General features: G+C 44.5%; 2 protein-coding genes across 8 annotated transcripts in view; both read right to left on the bottom strand.

The window, feature by feature from the left end:
- On the bottom strand, positions 1 to 11,901 carry slc66a1 (solute carrier family 66 member 1). 2 transcript variants are annotated; one of them, XM_030118356.1, is made up of 8 exons: positions 4,710 to 4,796; positions 3,841 to 4,034; positions 3,642 to 3,771; positions 3,359 to 3,446; positions 2,925 to 3,079; positions 2,733 to 2,825; positions 2,319 to 2,504; positions 1 to 817 (listed from the first exon to the last, which is right to left on the bottom strand). In XM_030118356.1, the coding sequence occupies exons 2-8, from the start codon at positions 4,029 to 4,031 to the stop codon at positions 734 to 736; spliced, it is 927 nt and encodes a 308-aa protein (XP_029974216.1). In that variant the 5' UTR covers positions 4,032 to 4,034; positions 4,710 to 4,796; the 3' UTR covers positions 1 to 733. The 2 variants fall into 2 exon arrangements, with proteins under 2 accessions (XP_029974216.1, XP_029974217.1); XM_030118357.1 differs by lacking the exons at positions 3,841 to 4,034; positions 4,710 to 4,796 and adding an exon at positions 11,897 to 11,901.
- Positions 6,397 to 18,703, bottom strand: part of trim33 (tripartite motif containing 33) — a 22,433-nt gene continuing 10,126 nt past the window's right edge. The window contains exons 8-21 of one of the 6 annotated variants that reach the window (XM_030118353.1): positions 18,418 to 18,535; positions 17,970 to 18,265; positions 16,673 to 16,870; positions 15,169 to 15,225; positions 14,746 to 14,946; positions 13,863 to 13,995; positions 13,716 to 13,779; positions 12,638 to 12,791; positions 12,138 to 12,529; positions 11,920 to 12,031; positions 11,768 to 11,842; positions 10,397 to 10,549; positions 8,855 to 8,905; positions 6,397 to 7,528 (exon numbers count right to left, since the gene is read on the bottom strand). In XM_030118353.1, coding sequence (XP_029974213.1) covers positions 7,301 to 7,528; positions 8,855 to 8,905; positions 10,397 to 10,549; positions 11,768 to 11,842; positions 11,920 to 12,031; positions 12,138 to 12,529; positions 12,638 to 12,791; positions 13,716 to 13,779; positions 13,863 to 13,995; positions 14,746 to 14,946; positions 15,169 to 15,225; positions 16,673 to 16,870; positions 17,970 to 18,265; positions 18,418 to 18,535 — 2,232 coding nt within the window. In that variant the 3' untranslated portion in view covers positions 6,397 to 7,300. The remainder of the gene's footprint in view (positions 7,529 to 8,854; positions 8,906 to 10,396; positions 10,550 to 11,767; positions 11,843 to 11,919; positions 12,032 to 12,137; positions 12,530 to 12,637; positions 12,792 to 13,715; positions 13,780 to 13,862; positions 13,996 to 14,745; positions 14,947 to 15,168; positions 15,226 to 16,672; positions 16,871 to 17,969; positions 18,266 to 18,417; positions 18,536 to 18,703) is intronic. The other 5 variants (XM_030118350.1, XM_030118354.1, XM_030118352.1 and 2 more) reach the window with 5 other exon arrangements.

The following is an 18,703-nucleotide window of genomic DNA, read 5'->3' on the forward strand; positions in this document are numbered from 1 at the left end:
TCGTGTAAAACATACATTTATTCATTAAATTGGTGGATGTCAGAGACCGACATCCAAAGCAGAGTTACATCATGACAGAAGAACTTGCATTTGTGAGTGATTTTTACAGAACACTGACCCACCTAACACGATTAACATTCCTATAAAATACAAAGTTTGTGTCATATTGTGCAAAACAACGGAGACGAGGAGGTGGGAATAAAACCGAGTCGAAACACCAGTGCAAGCAAAACTGGTCCAGATCAACATCTGGGAGTGAGCCACCACCAGAAAACTCAAAAAAAAAAAAAAAAAAAAAAACCCCACAAGAAGACTGATCTAAAAAGCACAAAAATGTAATTCTCCCAAAAGTTCTTTTTTTTGTTTGTTTTGTTTTTGGGAAGTCATGGCACTTAATTTAACCACTTTAAACTGACTCTATACGTATTTTCCACATGCCTGAAAAGGTAGAAAATGTATTCTGAAACACTAGAAGTGAGATCCGATGAGGCTTTGTGCAAAATCCAATGGTTAAAAGTGTTTGGCAACTTAAAAGCAGCACAATGATTTAAAAACTGTTTCCTTTAAAACATCTTGTTAAGAGCACAGTGAATCCTCCAAACTCAACGCTGCCACTGAACGTGACAGATAAAAACAATGTAAACAAAGAGGATGGCTTCAAAATAAATAATATAAAATGAAAGTACGCGGCACGCTCCGCACACTGCTGTGTGTAAAATCGGATTTTCCAGCGTCAGGTCCTGATCAGAGGCGCCGTTTCGTCCGAGTCCACTTGCTCTGCCGGAGATTTGCGGTAGATTATGAACTGGACCGAGATCTGAATCTAAGAGTTAAGAGGAACAACAGAAATCTGAGGGAGGAAGCAGAAAGCAGTGCAAACAGACTTCTTCTCCAAACAAGAGATTATTCTGACAGAAATCTGCAACAACTAGCTTTGGGTAAATTGAGCCGTTTTGAATACCAACTGAAATCCATGGATGTTTGAGTGAAAATGTGTGCAGGCGGAGTTTTAGTCTGTGTCACATGTTCTGTGACCTTAAAAATGAGGCCTTCATATCGACGTGTTTCCAGAAGGCTCTCTTCTCAGGAACCCACCATGCTGGTGTTTATTCCCTGTAGCCTTCAGCAAGGTGTGATGAGACCACCTGCAGTCCTGAACCTCACCACTAGGCGCCACTGAAGCTCTTATGAGAAGTTTGCTTCAAGTGGTTCCCTCCTGTCGGAACAGTCCAAATGAAGTTAGAGCCAGAAGTCTTTGATTAAGCTGAAGATTGAAAACATCAAACAGTGAGACGGAGTTCTGGGAGGAATACCGTCAACATTTTTCTCTGCCGGTCCAACAAATAAGCTCCAATCGGCTTCATGCTGCTCGAGAGCAGCGGCCTGATAATACACCGATATCCCTGTTGATCACCAGGTACTTTGGGTTTCTCAGCAGCTACTTTTTTTTCTTGGTACTCATTTTCCTCCTTTATATTGTCATTTTTCTTGCTCTATCAACATTTTGCTTTTTTTTTTTTTTTTTTTTTTCTTATTTCATCCATCACCCCAAACGTTACTTTAGGGTAGTGGATCTGACATTTCAATAAAAATATAGTCAGAATAAGGTCAGATTGACTTTCAATGTGAATATTTTTAAATATTTTATGCATTTCTATAACTAGAACAGTTTTTCTAAGGTCATGAGTATGTTTTTAAGAGGCATCAACACAAACTGAATTTGTAACAGATTTTTTCCACAACAATGAATACTTTGATTAATTAAAGTGAGCCCAAGTAAACTGTTGTGTAAAAATTTATAAAAAAAATATCTCTTTACACTTTCACAATCTTTTAACACTTTTAATAAGCAACTGTTTAAGATGCTTTATAATAAAACCAAAATTGAGTAAAAACGAAAATCAGACCACAGAGCAGAAGCTTCTCTTCCTGTTTGCAGCTTAATGTCACAAATTCAGGCCAACTGAGGTCAGAAAAGGAAAATACGAACAGAAATGCTTGGTAAGATGAGAGTAATTATATATTTAGCTGAAAAGACTTCTTTTTTGTAGCAGCCAAACAGTGAAGCATCTCTACTGAGACGAGGACGCCAGCAGAGGCCCCCCGGCTCAGCAGCCTCCAGAACACAGCAGCTTCCTGCACGTGTCGGGATGCTTAACGCTGCATGTTGCTTTGACCCCCCGACACGGTCACGAGACCCCCAGCCCATCCGAGGAACTGTAGTGCAACAATGTAACATGTATATGGGAGGAAGGAGAGCGCTGAGGCCCAGCGGCGGCGGCGGCCGGCATGCGTTTGCTTTCTCTTTCGAAGGATACGATGAGGTCCAGGGTGAGCGTGCCCAGGCTGCCGATGAGCCAGGGCAGGTGATGGACCAGGTAGCTGGACTCAGCCTGGCCCTGGTCTGGGTTCTTCAGCAGCACGCTCAGGCCGTACGTCGTGTTCCCCAGGATGACCAGCGCAAAGAGGAAGTAGGACACTCCCTCCGTGGACTTCCTTTTAAACTGTGGGGGAGAAACGCAAGAAGTTAGGAGAAGTGAGCGGTCATCTTTTCAGACATGAACGTCAGACTGATGTTATGAGCCGACACACAACCTGCCGTGTACCGACTCCTGCTCACCTCATCTGAACAAACCCTTATATTTAGAGTGAGGGGAAATACTACAGGCTATTTCTGTCTTGCAGCATAATACGTTTAATATTTTGTAGAACAAACTGTTCTTTTTACTCACATTAGTATACATCTGTGGAAGTCTGGAACAAAGGTAAAGCACTGACGACACTGATCCGATGGAGAAACCGATAATCTCCTTGGGAGTAAAAGCCTGCAGTGACAGAGGGGCAGACAAAAACGATTCCAATGAGGCCAAACATGAGCAGTTTATCATTCAGATCAAATGAATAAGTGAATGAATCGGCCTCACCTTCGCAGAGCTGCCTTCAGAAACGGAGAGCAGGGAGCGGCTTCTGAACTCGGGGTAAAACGCTTCCTGCTGGGAGCCGGCCCAGGGGAGCTGGATGAGCCCTGCGGTGCAGCTGAGGATGCAGGCTACACCCGCCACATGTAAAACCCTCCTGCCTGGGGGAGAAAACACACCGTCGACGTTTCAGAGCACATCACAGATCACCACAACAATTACTGTGTCAGAGGTCACAGACATGAGGATTACTCCACCACAGCAAAATGAGCCTCGTGCCGACATGACACACTTCCTCCTTATGAAACACTGCACTAAAGCATCAGCACTAATAAAATATGTTGAAACATTACAAACACAAAAAAGATGCAATACTTTGAATGCAAAATAGGAGTATTTAGATAGATGGAGACATACATAAATAAAATTAAAACACTCACTTTCAGCCACTCTGTTCTTTATCTTGTAGTACGTATACATGGCCAACATCAGCAAGTCAGCAAAGACATAATAAATTGCTGTGTATGTCTGGAGTAGAGGGAGAAAGATGCGTGAGACCAGTCAGGAATGAATACAAAATCTGAATAAATGATAAGTTGAAAGGGATATTCTCAGTTTGTTCAAGCCTCGCTCCAACCATTGAACAGTCTCTGCTTCAGTTAATACAGTGAGATCGAGTGAAATAACTCGACACAAAAGCTAAGTATCTGGACTACAAGTTACCTGAAGTGGAAGCTGATCGGCCAGAAAGGAGCCCACCAGATTGCAGGAGTCGCCCCCCAGCCACAGCAGAAGGAACCAGATAGAGAGGGCACTGTCCATATTTCCTGTTTTACACGAGCTGTAGTACTGCCTGTAATCAGAAGAGACCTGCTCAGACACAGAACAGGCTCATCTGTCCTGTCCAGACGCAAAGACCTACGGGATTGAGGACACCATGAAGCAGAGGATCGACAGCAGGCCAAGGTAGATGCTGGCCATGTCTCTGGCGTCCTGCGCACACTCCCCGAGCCCCTCCCAAACCCACTGCGACCCGTTGGGACACAAGGAGGTGAAGTTCCCCTCCGTGGTCCATCCAAAGGACCCCCGAGTCAGGACTCCGTCTGTCAACATGATCTGTGGCGGGGAGAAGTCACAGCGTGGAAAAACAAATGCATCACATTACAACGACACTAATAACGAGAAAACAAATGAATTTATGGACCTTAATCACACCGAGTATCTGATAAAGGAGCTCTGCTCTCCATCATGTGAAGCTGCTTTTAGGTCAATGTGGTCAAAGGTCATGGGAAACTCATAGTCAACACTGTTGGACCACAAGTGTTGTTGAATATTATTACAGTCAAGATTATTTCCAAATACCAGATAATAAATGTATTCTGTTTAAACGAAATGTAGTGAAACCGAACCCAAATGTTTATCTTCCAGGTGTTTCGGATTAACTGGTTTCCCTCTTAACTGGTGACCGGGCTACCTTTAGCATCCGTGGCTGATGCTAGCAGCAGCAGACCTTAAATAAAATAAAATGAACCATGAAAGGTACGACACTCCGAAACCGTATTGCAATTGCGGTTGAACCGCGCTCGCCGGGACAGAATCAGATTTCTTTCCGGTTTTTACCAGCTGCCGTTACTAGTAACATGACACGTTAAAGGAAGCAGGTCTCCACTTAACAAGAAAACCAGATAATCCGTAAACGGCAGCCTCTCAACATGTAGCGTTCACACCGGACTTGGAAAAAAAAAAACAGCAGAATGAAGGCGGTTGGAAATAGCTAAAGAGTTTTCTTGCCTGTGTGGCCGCTGAAATGCCGACAGAGCCCCTCCGGGAACAACGAGCTCCGACACCGCAGGACGGAGACAGACTGAAACAACAGAACCAGACGGTAAACAAGCCGCATAAGAGCCGCGCGCTGATTGGTCAATTGCTTGAAACGTCACAGCGTCGGATACGTCACGTTCAGCGCACCGTTCATTCAGTGTGCATTTTTACTCGATTACATCCAGATTCTATCCTTTTTTTTAAAGCTTCCTGTGCCATATTTGATAACTTATGTCTAACAGACGAACACATTTCTTTGTGATTCATAATCCTGACAGCTGACATCGCTCTGATTCTCAGTATTTGGTACAAACAGCTCAGGCGTCTGTTTGCTTTATGCGACATGTCTGCATTAGAGAGCTGACTTAAAGGTGCTCACACATTTCACATGCTCCCATCACATATCAACAATCCCTGTTAAACGGGATTATCTGGCCGCACGCGGTAATTCAGTCATTAGTCTGAAGCCGCGTGGCCTCTTACATTCTCTGAGGCAACTTTGCATTTTAGAGGCAAGCTGTGAAAAATAATATACAAGTCCATCAAAGCTCATCAAACGGGCTTCTGCATTAATGCCACTGTGCAAACTTTAAAGCCACAGTCCAGCTCTGTGTTGGTTGTATTGTAAAGCATTGCACACATTGAGAATGGTTGAGTCATTTTTAATGCCAGAGGTATGTTTAAAGCTATTTCTCCACGTGATATCAGATTAAGTAAACCCAAACTTACCTGAGGACAGAATCACAAGATGAATGAAAGAAAAAGATAGGACTGCCCTGGCTGCTTCCTGAAAGTGTTGTCAGGTGACATGTTGGCAGATTGCAGACTCAGCGTCTTTCTTCACTGATGTCAGCTTGTCTCGCTTTGTTTTCACATTTGCTTACATTTTCCATCAGCATCACGTGTTTGTGGCAGAGTTCAGACCTGCCAGTCTCAAGGTTTGATTACAGCAGAAATGCATTGTCAACAGTGTATCTGAGGTCAACAGCAAACGTGTTACTTTCACTGCTTGGGGTCAGTTTTTGTTACATAATCTAATCTTTAAATGGAACAGTCTGGAAATACTTCTGGAATCTCGATGCAGCAGCGCATCGGGTCTTCCAGTGTGAAGTTTGCATGTTCTCCTTGTAACCTTTCTCAAGGTAATCACAGTCCAAAAACAGGCGTTTTAAGTTCATTTGTGACTGGCAAGTTTCCTGAAAGAGCGGTGGTCAGTTGGGTAAAGTAGAAAAGGTGGATGTAAAACTGGTGGATTACAGGCACAAAGAAAATATCTTTAAGATTTATATCGAACAATCATATTTTGTACTTTAGTCATAACATCCATCTTTTATATTTTACCACTTGTCCAATAAATTAACAACTCCCTAGAATTTATGAATAAGCTATTGGATTAGTAGAATAATTTAACATTATTGAATCATTATTCTAATATTTCCACTTCTTTTTGTGCATGTAAAACACACGAAGAATCCAAATTCCTTTAAAAATCATGTGTTTAGTGGAACTCGCTTCTTGCTTTATCTTTCATGTTGAACACGTTCGAACTTGAAACGGACTCGTCTATGGATGAGGACTCAAAACTGACAGACCTCCTGACCATGTTTTATATGAATACAGAAAGCATCCAACAATCGTTTTTTATAATGATCTGCAACACTCAATGCATTTCACACAATGGAAAAAGACAGTCTGATCAAAGGAGCGAGGAAATCTTTCACAACATAAAAACTCAACACATCTTATTCAGAATTTGAGACCCTCCATGTCCTGGTGATGAAGGAGCACTTTCTCTCTCTCCCATCCTGCAGCGTTGCTTTCCTGCTGCGTCTCGCCGGATTGGTTTACCGATGCTGCCTCACCTGAGCTTCTCCTGTTGCACCTCAAACTCACATCTGTGGACCGTTTCCTGGAAACGCCGAGTTAGTTTTCCCCATGAATGCAACAGTTGTGAAAACCAAACATAACATGTAAGAACACGTGTGCTCTTACAGTCAAGCGCCGCACAACATATGTTCTCCGTTATATTTCAAGAACGAATTTTATTAATGACGAACCCAAACATCTATACTGTAGGAATACCTTCGAGGGCCTAGATTCTCTTATTTACATTACATTTCCACAAATTGATACAAATACTTGGTAGGTTTCATGTCAAAGTATAGAGATCTTACACTGAACAGAACTGGAGGATCTGGATGGTTTAGAAAGCAATTCTCACAACCATTCTACAAATGAAAATGCATGATAGAAAAGAAATGACCGACTGCTAACTACTTCAAAACAAGTCCTACATCAAAAGCTGTACAAGCCATTTGAATGTTCGTGGTTTCACGAAGGAATGTCGCTCTTCTGTCTGTTGGCCAGACTTCTGAGAAAAGCGGGCGCGTCGTGTGGTGGACAGTCATTTTTTTTTTCCAGATTCAAGAATGAGATCAATCGAACAGTTTGAACCGAAAGCTCCATTCTTTTTAATCTGTCACATCCAAAGACAAGAGAAGGGTGGTGCGTGAGGAAGACAGTTTATTTCCCACTTCTCTGGCGTCCGTCGTGGCGGACCCTCACTTGATGTGGACCACCTTTTCATCCGTTTTCAACCGTTTGCGTCTGGGCTGTATGAAGTCGTCCTCCGAGTCCTCCGTCTCCTCGTCCTGCTTCTCCGGCTCCTTGGCGGCCTCCGGCTCCGGCTCGGGCGTCTCGGGGAAGCTTTGGCCGGGGAACATCTCCTGCAACTTCTCCTCAAAGAACAGGCTCACGGCCTTGCCGGATATGGCCATCTCTGATCCCACCTGTCGGATGAGGAGGAGGAGGAGGAGGAGGAAGAGGAAGAGGAAGAGGAGGGGGGGAGGGGGGTAGGAGAAGACGGGCGTGAGGAGCGATGTGGAAGAACGAGGTGTGAGAGTACCATTGAGTGGGGAGGATGAGTGGGTTTGAAGCAGGGAGGAGGAAGAGGAGAGTGAGGAGACAAATTAGATGTGGTTAAGACTTCTTGTGGCAGGGTGGCCCCGGCTCAACCTTGCTGTACGGAGCAGAGATATCCTGCCGCCCCGTCCCACTGTGGCTCCATGAAGCATTTCCACTCCTCACTCCGGCTGCCCTCCTCTCTCACCTCTACAAAACTCAAAAGTGGAGATCAACCAATTCAAACAAAGAAATATTTGATAAATCTCTGCAGATACAATATAAAAGGGTCGATGATCAATGAGACACATTATAAATGTAATATGCAGCCTAGTTTATGGTGCAGCCGTGGTGAACACTGATCAGTCTGACAGGAATAACGGCATGACTTCCACTCTGCTATGGGACGCTATGCAGCCCTGCATAAAGTACTCACAGATTTTAATATAGATTAGAACATAAACTTTATCGTCCTGCAAAAAAGTAATTGAGCAGATGAGGGGGTGCATTAACCGGTGGGAGGATGGGAGGGAGGGGGTCTCTAAATGGCAAATGGTACTCTGGATTCATGCATGTTTTTTTGTTGTTACATTTAATTATCTTCACCTCTAGTCGCCGTTTAAACATTTCTAGTATTGTGTGTGTGTTCCTCCAGATAAAATGAGTTTTTTGGGTGCAGTAATGGAAACTCTTGTCTATTTCCACTGTGCTGTGCTTGTTTACCTCATGCTGTGGTGCAGTGTGCAACACATATCAATCAATCAGTCAATAAGCCCCTGCTTTTAAAAGTATCAACAGAAGGCGAGCTGAAGCTGTCTGGAGGTGCAGGCAGCTCAGACGAAATGAGGCTTGTTTTGGACGAACCACTCTTCTCCAAACAGAAAACGTCCACGTTACGTCACGTTTTCAATAAACACTCGAACACACGAGCCGAAGGCCTTGCTGATACTTTTTCAGACCTTCAGACGGCCTGCGATCCATCACAGCGCCGACTGCATCTCATTAAGATTAATGAGGAGTGTGATCCTTCTCCAGCCGAGTGACTGCCCGACAAAAGAACTACAAATCACCTCTACTGCCTTTTTAAGAGATAATCTTTACTGCCTAATAGTGTGTGACTGCTCACGTTTGCTGATGAGATAAAGGGCAGAAACATTTCTTGGAGCCTCAGTGGGATGAGACAGGACATTTCCGCTCTTTTAGAAACGGCTTACCTGCGTATTAATCTGTTTCTCCTCATCATAAACCTGGATTATTCGAGACATCTAAAGAGGGGCAATAACATTACAACACAGACAGTGAAGCAGCAGGGGGAAGAAAAGAGTTCACAGCACAGGCAGGTTAGATAATAACAGATCAGAAATCTGTCTGTGGCCGACTGTGCTCAAATACCGACGCCTGAATGCAGAAATGAACAGCTAGTGAAGGTCACACAGGATCTCATGAAAAGCCAAACTAAATCACATTCTATGCTGGTGTATTTTAAAAGACTGTGTTCAATGTCAGCAGCTACTGAACAGTCGTGTGTCTGTGGACAAAGTGATCAGTCATCAAACTGGAAAACATCTTTCTGCGTTTCTTCACTTGATGTTTTTGACTTAACATTCTCAGAATTATACTGTCTGGTCTGTGTATTGCATGGAGACTGTGTTGATAGAAAAAATAAAAAGGCTACATATTCAGTTTGCTTTGAAGGAAAAAACTTCAGAGCAGGTTTCTAAGAATACGGCTTCTTCTAGAAAAGCAGCGTCTTTCACGTGTGCAGGCATGTCTGGTGTCAAATGCTATAACGCTAACAGACACCCGTGGTTCCTCAGTGTCACGCTGCCTGCGGAGCGCCCCATTTACATCAGGCTGCTCATGTCCTGCTGAAACCTCCATGACTGCGACACTCGTCTGGCACCGCTCATCCACACTGGTCTCCACACTGTGATAAATGCAGGGTGGCGCTGTTGTGGGTGCAGCACAGGGGAGATCTGAGCTTCCTGGCAAACCTGGCGCTCACTGCTATCATGGAAGGATTTATTGTATGAGAACACGCCAGTCAGTGGTGCGTGGAGGGAGACGGTTGTGCACGTTTTAAATGCTGCTCGACTTCCTACACACCTCCGTATGACGAGACAATGTGAGCAGGCTCTCTGCAGAGCCGCTGGGTGATAACCCATTCATGAGAGTCAGGTGTGTCGGAGCAGAGAGATAAAACAAGCACGGCGTCGGCCCCCCAGGACCTGAAATCCTCGCCAGGGATGTCTGGTGTACTCGTGACACATCTGGCACATCATTGCATTTCAAGACAGAAAAAACGGTACAAGGTGATAAAAAACATTTTCACACATGGCGGCGAGCCACTAACAAAAAAGGAACCAAAATAAAACAAAAACATTCATTGTGCTACAAAAGACACTGTTCTCCACATCAGAGGCATCCACTGAAAAACAGACTGGTGGTTTTGTCATTGTGACACAGAGTTAATGGTGTTCAGACAGTCGTAGCAGCCAGTGTGAGAAAGCACAGTGACAGCTTCCCACTCCACCCTCCAGCAGCCAGTGTTAGTGTCCACACTGAAGCACCACTTCCCACCACCTCCTCCAGGACCAGGCCTCCCAAGTCAGGTTAGACTCATATAATCTCAAGCAGAAATGTGATTGGTCGGGGCCCAATTCAAACTTCACACTATATCAGTCTAACCCGCCGTGCATGCACGTCTCAAAGCAGATGCCATTCCCCGAAGCAGGCTCAGGACTCATGCTGCTCACCTCATTGTACTTTGCACAGTTGTGGAAGACCAGGCGCATGTCAGACACAAAGTCCTGGACGGACTGATAGTACTGCTGACTCCGCAACTGCAGCTTCTTCTTCACCTTCTTCAGGTCCATGGGCTGCTTGATGATCTTGTAGTAGTTGGGCACCTGGATTGAACACAAACGAGTTCAGAGAATATCTGTCACGATTCCACTGGCACATGAAATGTTTTCACTTTTCGGCGTCTGAAATGTCAGCCGGCGTGACGAGGAGGACGAGGAGAGTCGCCAGTTCCTGGTGTATTTCACACAGTCACGATCAAACAGCGCTCAAACATCTGGCTGATGGATTCAGGCAACAATAACATACAGTGTGCTTTCAGTCCACCTCCGTGGATTCCTCAACGTCTACAATATAGGGATTCATAACAGAATAACATGTTTAAATATTCATGGTTTCATCTTTATGAGATTCTGTTTTGTTTTTTTTTTTTAATCTGCACCAGTTAAATATTAGTGACTGGCAATCAAACATAAATAGCTGAATAGCTGCATTCGTTTCAAGTGTTACATTTGCACGAAGGTGTTATTGAATGTTAAGAAAAATGCACTGATACCAGAAACAAAGCTACTTTATCACACTTTAGAGACAATACATATAAAGCATGGAAATAAAGCCTAACGTACATTAGCATACTGCGGGATGAATATTGCATATTGTATTGAATAATTCAGACATACTGATCCTCTGTGTTTCATATGCTCAGAATTTACACTGCATGGTAATAAATACACTGTTCCTTAAGCGCTTTGCAACAGTTATAATTAGTAGATTAATAAAATATAGGAAGAATATCAACGAAACTACTAATGTGAAATAATCCGGTTTGAAGCACGTGTAATGCTAGGCACATCCCCAAACAAGAATTTATCATGAGTATTATTTCTCATCTTTGCTCGTATCGGATAGATTCACATTAAGCAGCAAGGGTGCAAAGAGAGGTGGCAGGTTCGCACCAACAGAAGAAGGAAAAAACAAAAAACTTGTGAAAGCAGCATCCTGCCAAACAGAAGACGTTTTCACTGAGACTGAATTCAGATCACCTTCATCCTCACGGCTTTGCAAATTCCTCACAAAGGCGTTGATCAGTGAGTTTACACGTACCTGACTACCTAATTACTAATCGGATAAAAAGCTGCCAGTTTGTGCTTTGCAAAACGCTCACGTTTAACATGGATGTATCTACAAATTTACAAAAAATATAAGAAAAAAGCTTATTTTTTGGATTGCAACATCAAAGATCGTGATGTAAAAACGGCGACAGAGTGACGACCCAGCGGCTAATGGGCCGTCTGATGAGGTGAGAGTCTTCCAGAGGCACTTACAGAGGAAGGGACCGGCTCCCTGAAGCCCACGCTCAGCTCATGGCAGAAGATGTACAGCAGCAGTCGTTCACATTTCTGCAGACGGAGGAAGTGAGAGCGAGCATTAGGTGCTGCAGACGGAGCTCGAACGGAGGCGAGGAGGCCGGACTGACCCGTTGGTCCTCGGGCCTGAGGGGCTGCTCTCCTTTGATCTTCTTGCTGTCGTCACAGTATTCTATTTCGGGTTCGGTGAGACTCCGGCAAAACGTGCAGAGAAAATCCCCCCTGAGACGCGAAAAGCACAGCGAGGACATTAAATTAAACGCTGTCCAAACAAGCAGACTTTAAGCTTCTCGCCAGTGAGACACAGACCGAGTTCCGGACCGCTTACTTTGGAAAGATTTTGATGGTGGGTACATGGCATTTCATGTGGAACACTTTGGGACAGCGGTCGCAGCATAGTAGGTCGCCGCCGTTGATGCAGACGGCGCACCAGTCCTCGTTGGGGTCGTCCTCTTTCCCGCCGGGACCCCCCGCCGCGGCAGACGCCCCCGTGTTCGGAGTGTCCTTGCCCAGGTTTCCATTAGTGAGCGGAGGGCCGGGTTTCTCAGTGGGTTGTGAGGTAGTGGAGGTCAAAGTGGCAGAGGAAGAAGACGGCGTGGATCCGTTCAGACCCGAACACGAAGACTCTGCCCGGGGTTCTGTCTTGATCCGGCCGGTGGCGTCCTGGCCGGCAGACCCAGCTCCTAACAGGGGAAGAGAGCTGTCCTCTGGATTGCTCATCTGCGGAGATGCACACAAACATTACCATGAAAGCACTTTTACAAACCCCAAGGCTTTGTTTTGCTTTTTCCCTTCTTTCACTAAACGGGTAAAAAGCAGGTTTCATACCATGCAGGCGCTCCTCCCAGAATCTTTGCCCCGCTCTGTCTTCAGAGATGAACCCGGACAGCTGTAGCTGTCGTCTGTGCCGGGCTCCTGCTTCACCCTCACCTGGTCCACAGCAGCTCCACCTCCCTGCCCCGACCTTCCCGCAGAGCTGCAGCTGAAAACACACACACACAAAAATAAACAAACAGGGACAAGCCTTTAATACCATCCTGTCGTGTACATGTTTGAAAATCAAACCTTATTTACATGCAGCGAAGGCACCAGAATTACTTGACTTTCAAACCAAAAGCAGTTATAAAAGGCGGGACTTCCTTTATCGTTCTGTCGGATCGTATCGATTCTGAAGTGTCTGTGACAGAGCAGCAGCTTTAGCTCAACACGCTTGATTAAGCTGCAAAAAATAACCCCTTACTTCTGAAACATCATCAAGCAAACGATACTTCATTAAACTCCCCATGTTAATAAAAATGTGTATCATCATTGAGGTTGGGTGTAATAAAAAAAAGAAAAGAAAAGGAAACAGCATTGTAAAACGAATGTGCAGAACTTTGGGGAGCATAAACATCCCTCTGGGAATGTTGTTGTCATACATGATGTAGAGTTAAAGTATCTGGGTTTACTACTACACTCAATGACAGAAAATGGGAACGCAGTGCAGACCGTTACTATTTGGTGATTCACAAGCATTCTGTCCTCTGGGCTTTAAACTGTCCGAACTAAATCAGTGAATGCTACGTTAAAAAGAATCAAGAATGAATTGTACAATGTTATAAAAACGGCACCAAAACTCAGTGCGAACGTCTCACCAGTGCAAACACAGAGGATGATGGCAGTAACGTCTGCGATCCTCCAGGACCATGACACACAATAATAGCACAAAGTTCCGTCCTGTGCTCTAATGTTGCTTCCAGCAGCACTGGAATCATCTGAAAATACCAACGCACTCTTCCCAATACAAGTCCTACATTTCAAAGTCACAGGCACTACCGAGTTCCTTTAAACTGCAGTGGCTTTGACGTGTTATGGATTCGATAAATACTGAACGTTGTGGTATTAAAATAGCTTCACGGTTGCTCACCTGCCCCTGCTGCCTGTGCTGGACGTGCTGGAAGGTCGTGCTGGCGTGTGGGCACTCGACAAACCTGCAGAAAGAAACAAACCAGTCACGCCTGATTGCTTTTGCACCGTGTTTGTGTTCTTTAAGTGGCGGGAATCTGTGGGTCACCTGAAGAGCCCGGAGAGTGTGTGGACAGCCCAGGTGAGGCGTTCACGTCCAATGAGCCCAGCTGATGCTGCGTGCTCGCTGTGATGTAACGAGAGAGGAGGTGTCCGAGGTTGCTGGAGCCTGCATCCTCCAGCTAATGACGACAAGAAGAGAGCGGTATGAAGTTAAACATGCACAGAGAATCAAGCCATCCTAAAAGTTTGTCTTTTCTTTTTAATGAAACGATACAAAAATAGTAAAGAAAATCAACAAAACCACTGTCAGCACTTTTGCATTGCTTCAAATTGCCATTTTGCACCAGGCTGTTATTTTAATGTTCATCAGTGGTTCGTCTCATCCGGTCAGATCTTGAGACTTTTATTGTGGAAGGCCCAGAGTTTGAACCATGGTGGCTTCACAGCTACATTAAAATGACTTGCTGCAGAGATCGTTGTTAAAAGGGACCAGCTGAACATACGCTTGTATTTTTCTGTGCTGTAAATCAGCGTTACTAACTAACCAAACCTGCTTACACAGCTCACACTGTGCAGCTGAAAGGTGAAATATTTTAACTTGTGAAGTCTCTGCTGCTGCAGCGAGATTAATGGTGAACTTCGGTTGTTCAGAGGATGGGTGCTTTTATTTTACGAGATCAGTTTTAATTTTCCTTGCTACTTTAATTATGCAACAGTTACTATATTACATGCATTTCTCTGTGTTGGATACATTTGCTTGGAAGGCTAATAGGACTTTTTCCTGTTTCTCTGGACTTAAAAAGACACTTAAGTGTTTATCACATACCTGGTAGTTATACATAAAACACCAACTATTTTCACAACATTCAGATATTCAAAAAGTTTGTTTTTTTTTAAATTAGAAAACAGCGTGGTAAATATATGTGCACCTGAATGGGCGGGATCTCAGGTAGGCAGGGCAGGTTCTCAGGGTTGGTGACGGAGGGGATGAGCTCGATGGGGCCTATGATCGGACTGGCGGGGCCGCGGTGGGCGTGCGCCCCGGCCATACTGGCACTGGTGGGACTCGTCGGGTTGGCGTTATGGAGGGACGCCACTGGGAAGGGCCCTGCATGCCCCGGGTTGGAATGCTGCATGGAAAAAGAGAAAGATAAGGAATGGAGGAAGATGAGACGGCAGAATGAGTGGAAAGAGAATGGGAGGAAGAGAAAGGCAGGGAGGGAAGGAGAGAAAACACAAACAATGAGGGAGGCCTCTGGGAAACAGACGATGTGGGTGCGTTTTCATGCATTGATTGACCACACATGCTGCACAAGACATATAAATGACAAAGTAGAAAAAAAGTGCCAAACCCCTGATTGTAGTAAGAAACGAAACCTTTGGTGGCTCATCTCAGATTCTATAGACATCTGGACACAAAGAAAAAGGGGCTGGATATAGTGCAAGTCTCTACCTATTCCCACATGCAAGGCAGTAAATTGATATTATCATACTGTAACTGCACAGGAGTGTTTAAGCAAGCAGTGAACTTCAGATGTATAGATACATTGGTGAGGCAGTGCTGAGCAGACCTGACGGAAGGTTTTGTCAGTTTGCCTGTACGCATCAGGGCCGGAGAGCTTAGCGATCCGTCACATATAAGATTAATGTAGTTGTGCGCACAGGTTAAACTTAAAAGAAACCTTGGTAATCTGCTGATAAAATGAAAGGATAGACATGTTATCTGGCAGCGTCCCGGAGTTTTGTCTTCAAAGTTAGAAATACTGCCACCATCGCAACCGAGGACAAACTCCAGAAAGCACAATGTTACCCCTCTCAGGATTCATCTGAATATAGAAGTCAAAGGGCCTGTGAGGGGACACAAACACTGTCCTTTCATAAGAAATGAGCAAGGCACTGTTAGTAGATTACCACTGTAGAAAACAATGGAGCCGAGTGCACACATTTATCATATTTAGGCCCATTTGCATTTGGCGGATGCAAATAAGAAAGCAAAGTTTGTGTCATATTAAACATAGTTTAGTTTTCAGTGTAATTGGATCAGTAATGCAAACACACAGAGCAGTCAGAACTTCAACAAAATGAAACTGAATTCTGACCATGATTAAAAGGATCTACTGTTTGAAAAGCAGATTCAGAAATGAACAAAACACTTAAAGGTTTGGACAGGACAAACAAACCTGCTATGTCTGTTAGTAATCCAACACTAATACGTGTAAAGACAGAAAAACAATGTGCATACAACACTGTAGACATTGTCTCCGGCTTTGCTAGTAAAGCCGTTCGGTTGCTTCAGACCAGCTTCGTCCTCTGTATCTATACAGTTACTGCTGTTATACAACAACTGACATCTTGGGTTACGTACATTCAAAATAGAGGACGATGTGGAAAAAGAAAATAAAAACAGGAAGCGATGATTAGCAAACCTCAAACCCATTTACAGTCTGATGGAGATGAGATATAAAGTTAAAAAATGCTCTGAGCCGTGAGTGTTCATGAACTGATCCAACCTCAAAGTGAGTGAATCGGGTTAAGTGGACTTTGTCTTATGCCTTGGAAGACGTTCTGCTTCTTATCCAAGCGGCTGTATCAGTTCGTGCTGGCGCTGTTGACCTCATTCAAGATGTTTCCTACTCGGACGAATGAGGACACTCATGGAAAAAACAGAACCGCGTTTCTCTAAACCCAACATTGGACATCACGTCTGCTCCAACGAAAATTAAAAAGAGGTTTGCAAAATTTGTAAATCACTGCTTCCTGTTTTTATTGACACTTCACACATCATTCGGACCTTTTAGAATCATTCCAGGGCGTACTAGATTCACAGTCTGTTACCCAGGGCGGGTTTGGACTGACCTGCCGCTGTAGCTGTGGCTGCATCATGGGAGGAAACGGCTGCCCGTTATGCCGCGGCTGCGCTGAGGGCAATCGACTCTGTGGCGGGCCGGGCAGACGCATGTGATGGGAGGAGGGGAACATGGGGGGGCCGGGACCCCCGTTCATCCCCCCAGGCCCTCTGGGGAGCTGCTGCATACTGATGAGTCTTGGAGGCTGCTTGAGATCAGACAGGAGACAGAATGCAAGTTCACATCCGGTAACAAAGCATTTGAGAAACAGCAGGGAAGCAAAACAAGCAGCATCACTGCTGACTGGATATATTCCTGTGAGTGACTTTAATCGACTATTTACTTTAATGTCTGTCCAGACTTTTAAATCATCCTGACACCGTCATCAGCCTATGAGTGTCATGTAATCAACGTTTCTGATTGTTTCCAACTGTGCTTCTTTCATACAATGGTATATTTACTTGATGGTTTCTTACTTTGTTTTGTAGTTACAGAAGCTATGAGGATGTAACTGGCTAATGAAGAAAAGAAATTCACTGTACAAACAAGTTGAATGGAGAAGAGGGAGAATTTAATAAGCTTATGCTTCTTTCAACTTCTTTTCAAGTATGTTACTGTTTTCTTATCAATTATTTTTGAAATGAAATGAGCAAATGAACAGACCCAAGATCATTGTGAAATGAGCTCATTGAGTCAGTCAGTTACTTCATGTTTCCAGCTTTAAGACAAAACGTGAAACTGTTACTGTCACGCCCTTCTTGATCTTTCCCTTTCATATATGATACGAAAGACAAACTGTGACATTAACTTCTGAGCTCCACAGTCCATGTTTTGTTCTAAAAACAAAAAAATCTCTCCTGGCTATATTGAGAAACTGTGCTAATGAGCATGAGACACGCAGATGACCTTCAAAACACAATGTTGAGAAAGCCAGTTTCTAAACACACAGAAAATGTTTCTAAACATTGTTTTTAAGAGAAGTTTCGATTTCTTTCCACAAAGTCATGAGCAAAACTCTTTTACTGGAAGACTAAATCCTAATTACAGCAACATGAAGCAAACTGTTTGAGACAAATGATTAAAAATACAATACTTGAACACCAGTGACAGGCTTTACAGCTCACAGGGACGTCCTTCAACAGACTGCAAAGGACTTTATCACTTCGAGTATATTTCACAGCCTCTACTGTTACTTCAGTGAGGAAAATGTCTCCCAACATGCCCACTACTGGACTAGCTTAATGGCCTGGAGCGCGAGCGGGAATGACATTATGCAGTTTGCAGATGTTCTCAGATGTTTGCCATACCTGCTGCTGAGCCATGGACGGACCGGCCTGTCTGGCGTGCTGCTGGGACATTTGGGAGGCGATGCGCATCTGCTGCTGAATTTGCTGCTGGTGCTGGTGCTGCTGCTGCTGTTGCTGCTGCTGCTGATGCTTCTGTGCATAGGCTGCCTGCTGCATGTGCTGCAGTCGGAGCTGGGCCAGGTTGATCTGTCCCGGGTGCTTCCCAGGGTGACCTTGCCCTGGTGGCATCGGCGGCCCTCCAACCATCATAGCGCCCGGTTGTGGAGGTGGAGGCGGTTTCTCCACGACCAAATTACCTGCAGTAAAAATAGGATGGGCACCAGTGAGCTGATATCTGTAGGAGTGCACATGCAGCAGTTCACATATTATCGATGAAGCATAAGCAATACTGGTCAGAATCTATTTCTAAATACCCATCACAAGAAATACAACGGTTGATTTATCTTACCTAGATTGACTACATTTTTGGCCCAGAAGGTGGGGTCACAAAAGAAGCGCACCACTCCATTGGCCTGTGGCGCCGGCTCCAGTCGAGCTTTAAAGAGCTGGCGAAGTTGGAACAAGATCTGGAAAAGGTGCAAACACAGAGAATCAAGTTTTGTTTTACTGATCCTCACATAAAATGGAAAAACTGATATGTCAGGGGACATTTATAGAGTAGAGCAAGGACAGTTCTCTAACTGCATCAGTATATAACCAAGTCTACACTGCAGACAACTGAAACGGTGGAGCTG

This window comes from Salarias fasciatus, chromosome 20, assembly GCF_902148845.1.
Source record: "Salarias fasciatus chromosome 20, fSalaFa1.1, whole genome shotgun sequence".
Taxonomy (NCBI): Eukaryota; Metazoa; Chordata; class Actinopteri; order Blenniiformes; family Blenniidae; genus Salarias; species Salarias fasciatus.

What these genes read in the sequence shown, in the direction of transcription:
- slc66a1 (XM_030118356.1), bottom strand. Translation starts at nt 4,031, where the DNA reads ATGTTGACAGACGGAGTCCTGACTCGGGGGTCCTTTGGATGGACCACG. An exon ending in CCGATCAGCTTCCACTTCAG is followed by an intron (nt 3,447 to 3,641) that starts GTAACTTGTAGT and finishes CCTCTACTCCAG; the next exon opens with ACATACACAGCAATTTATTA. An exon ending in AAAGAACAGAGTGGCTGAAA is followed by an intron (nt 3,080 to 3,358) that starts GTGAGTGTTTTA and finishes TTTCTCCCCCAG; the next exon opens with GCAGGAGGGTTTTACATGTG.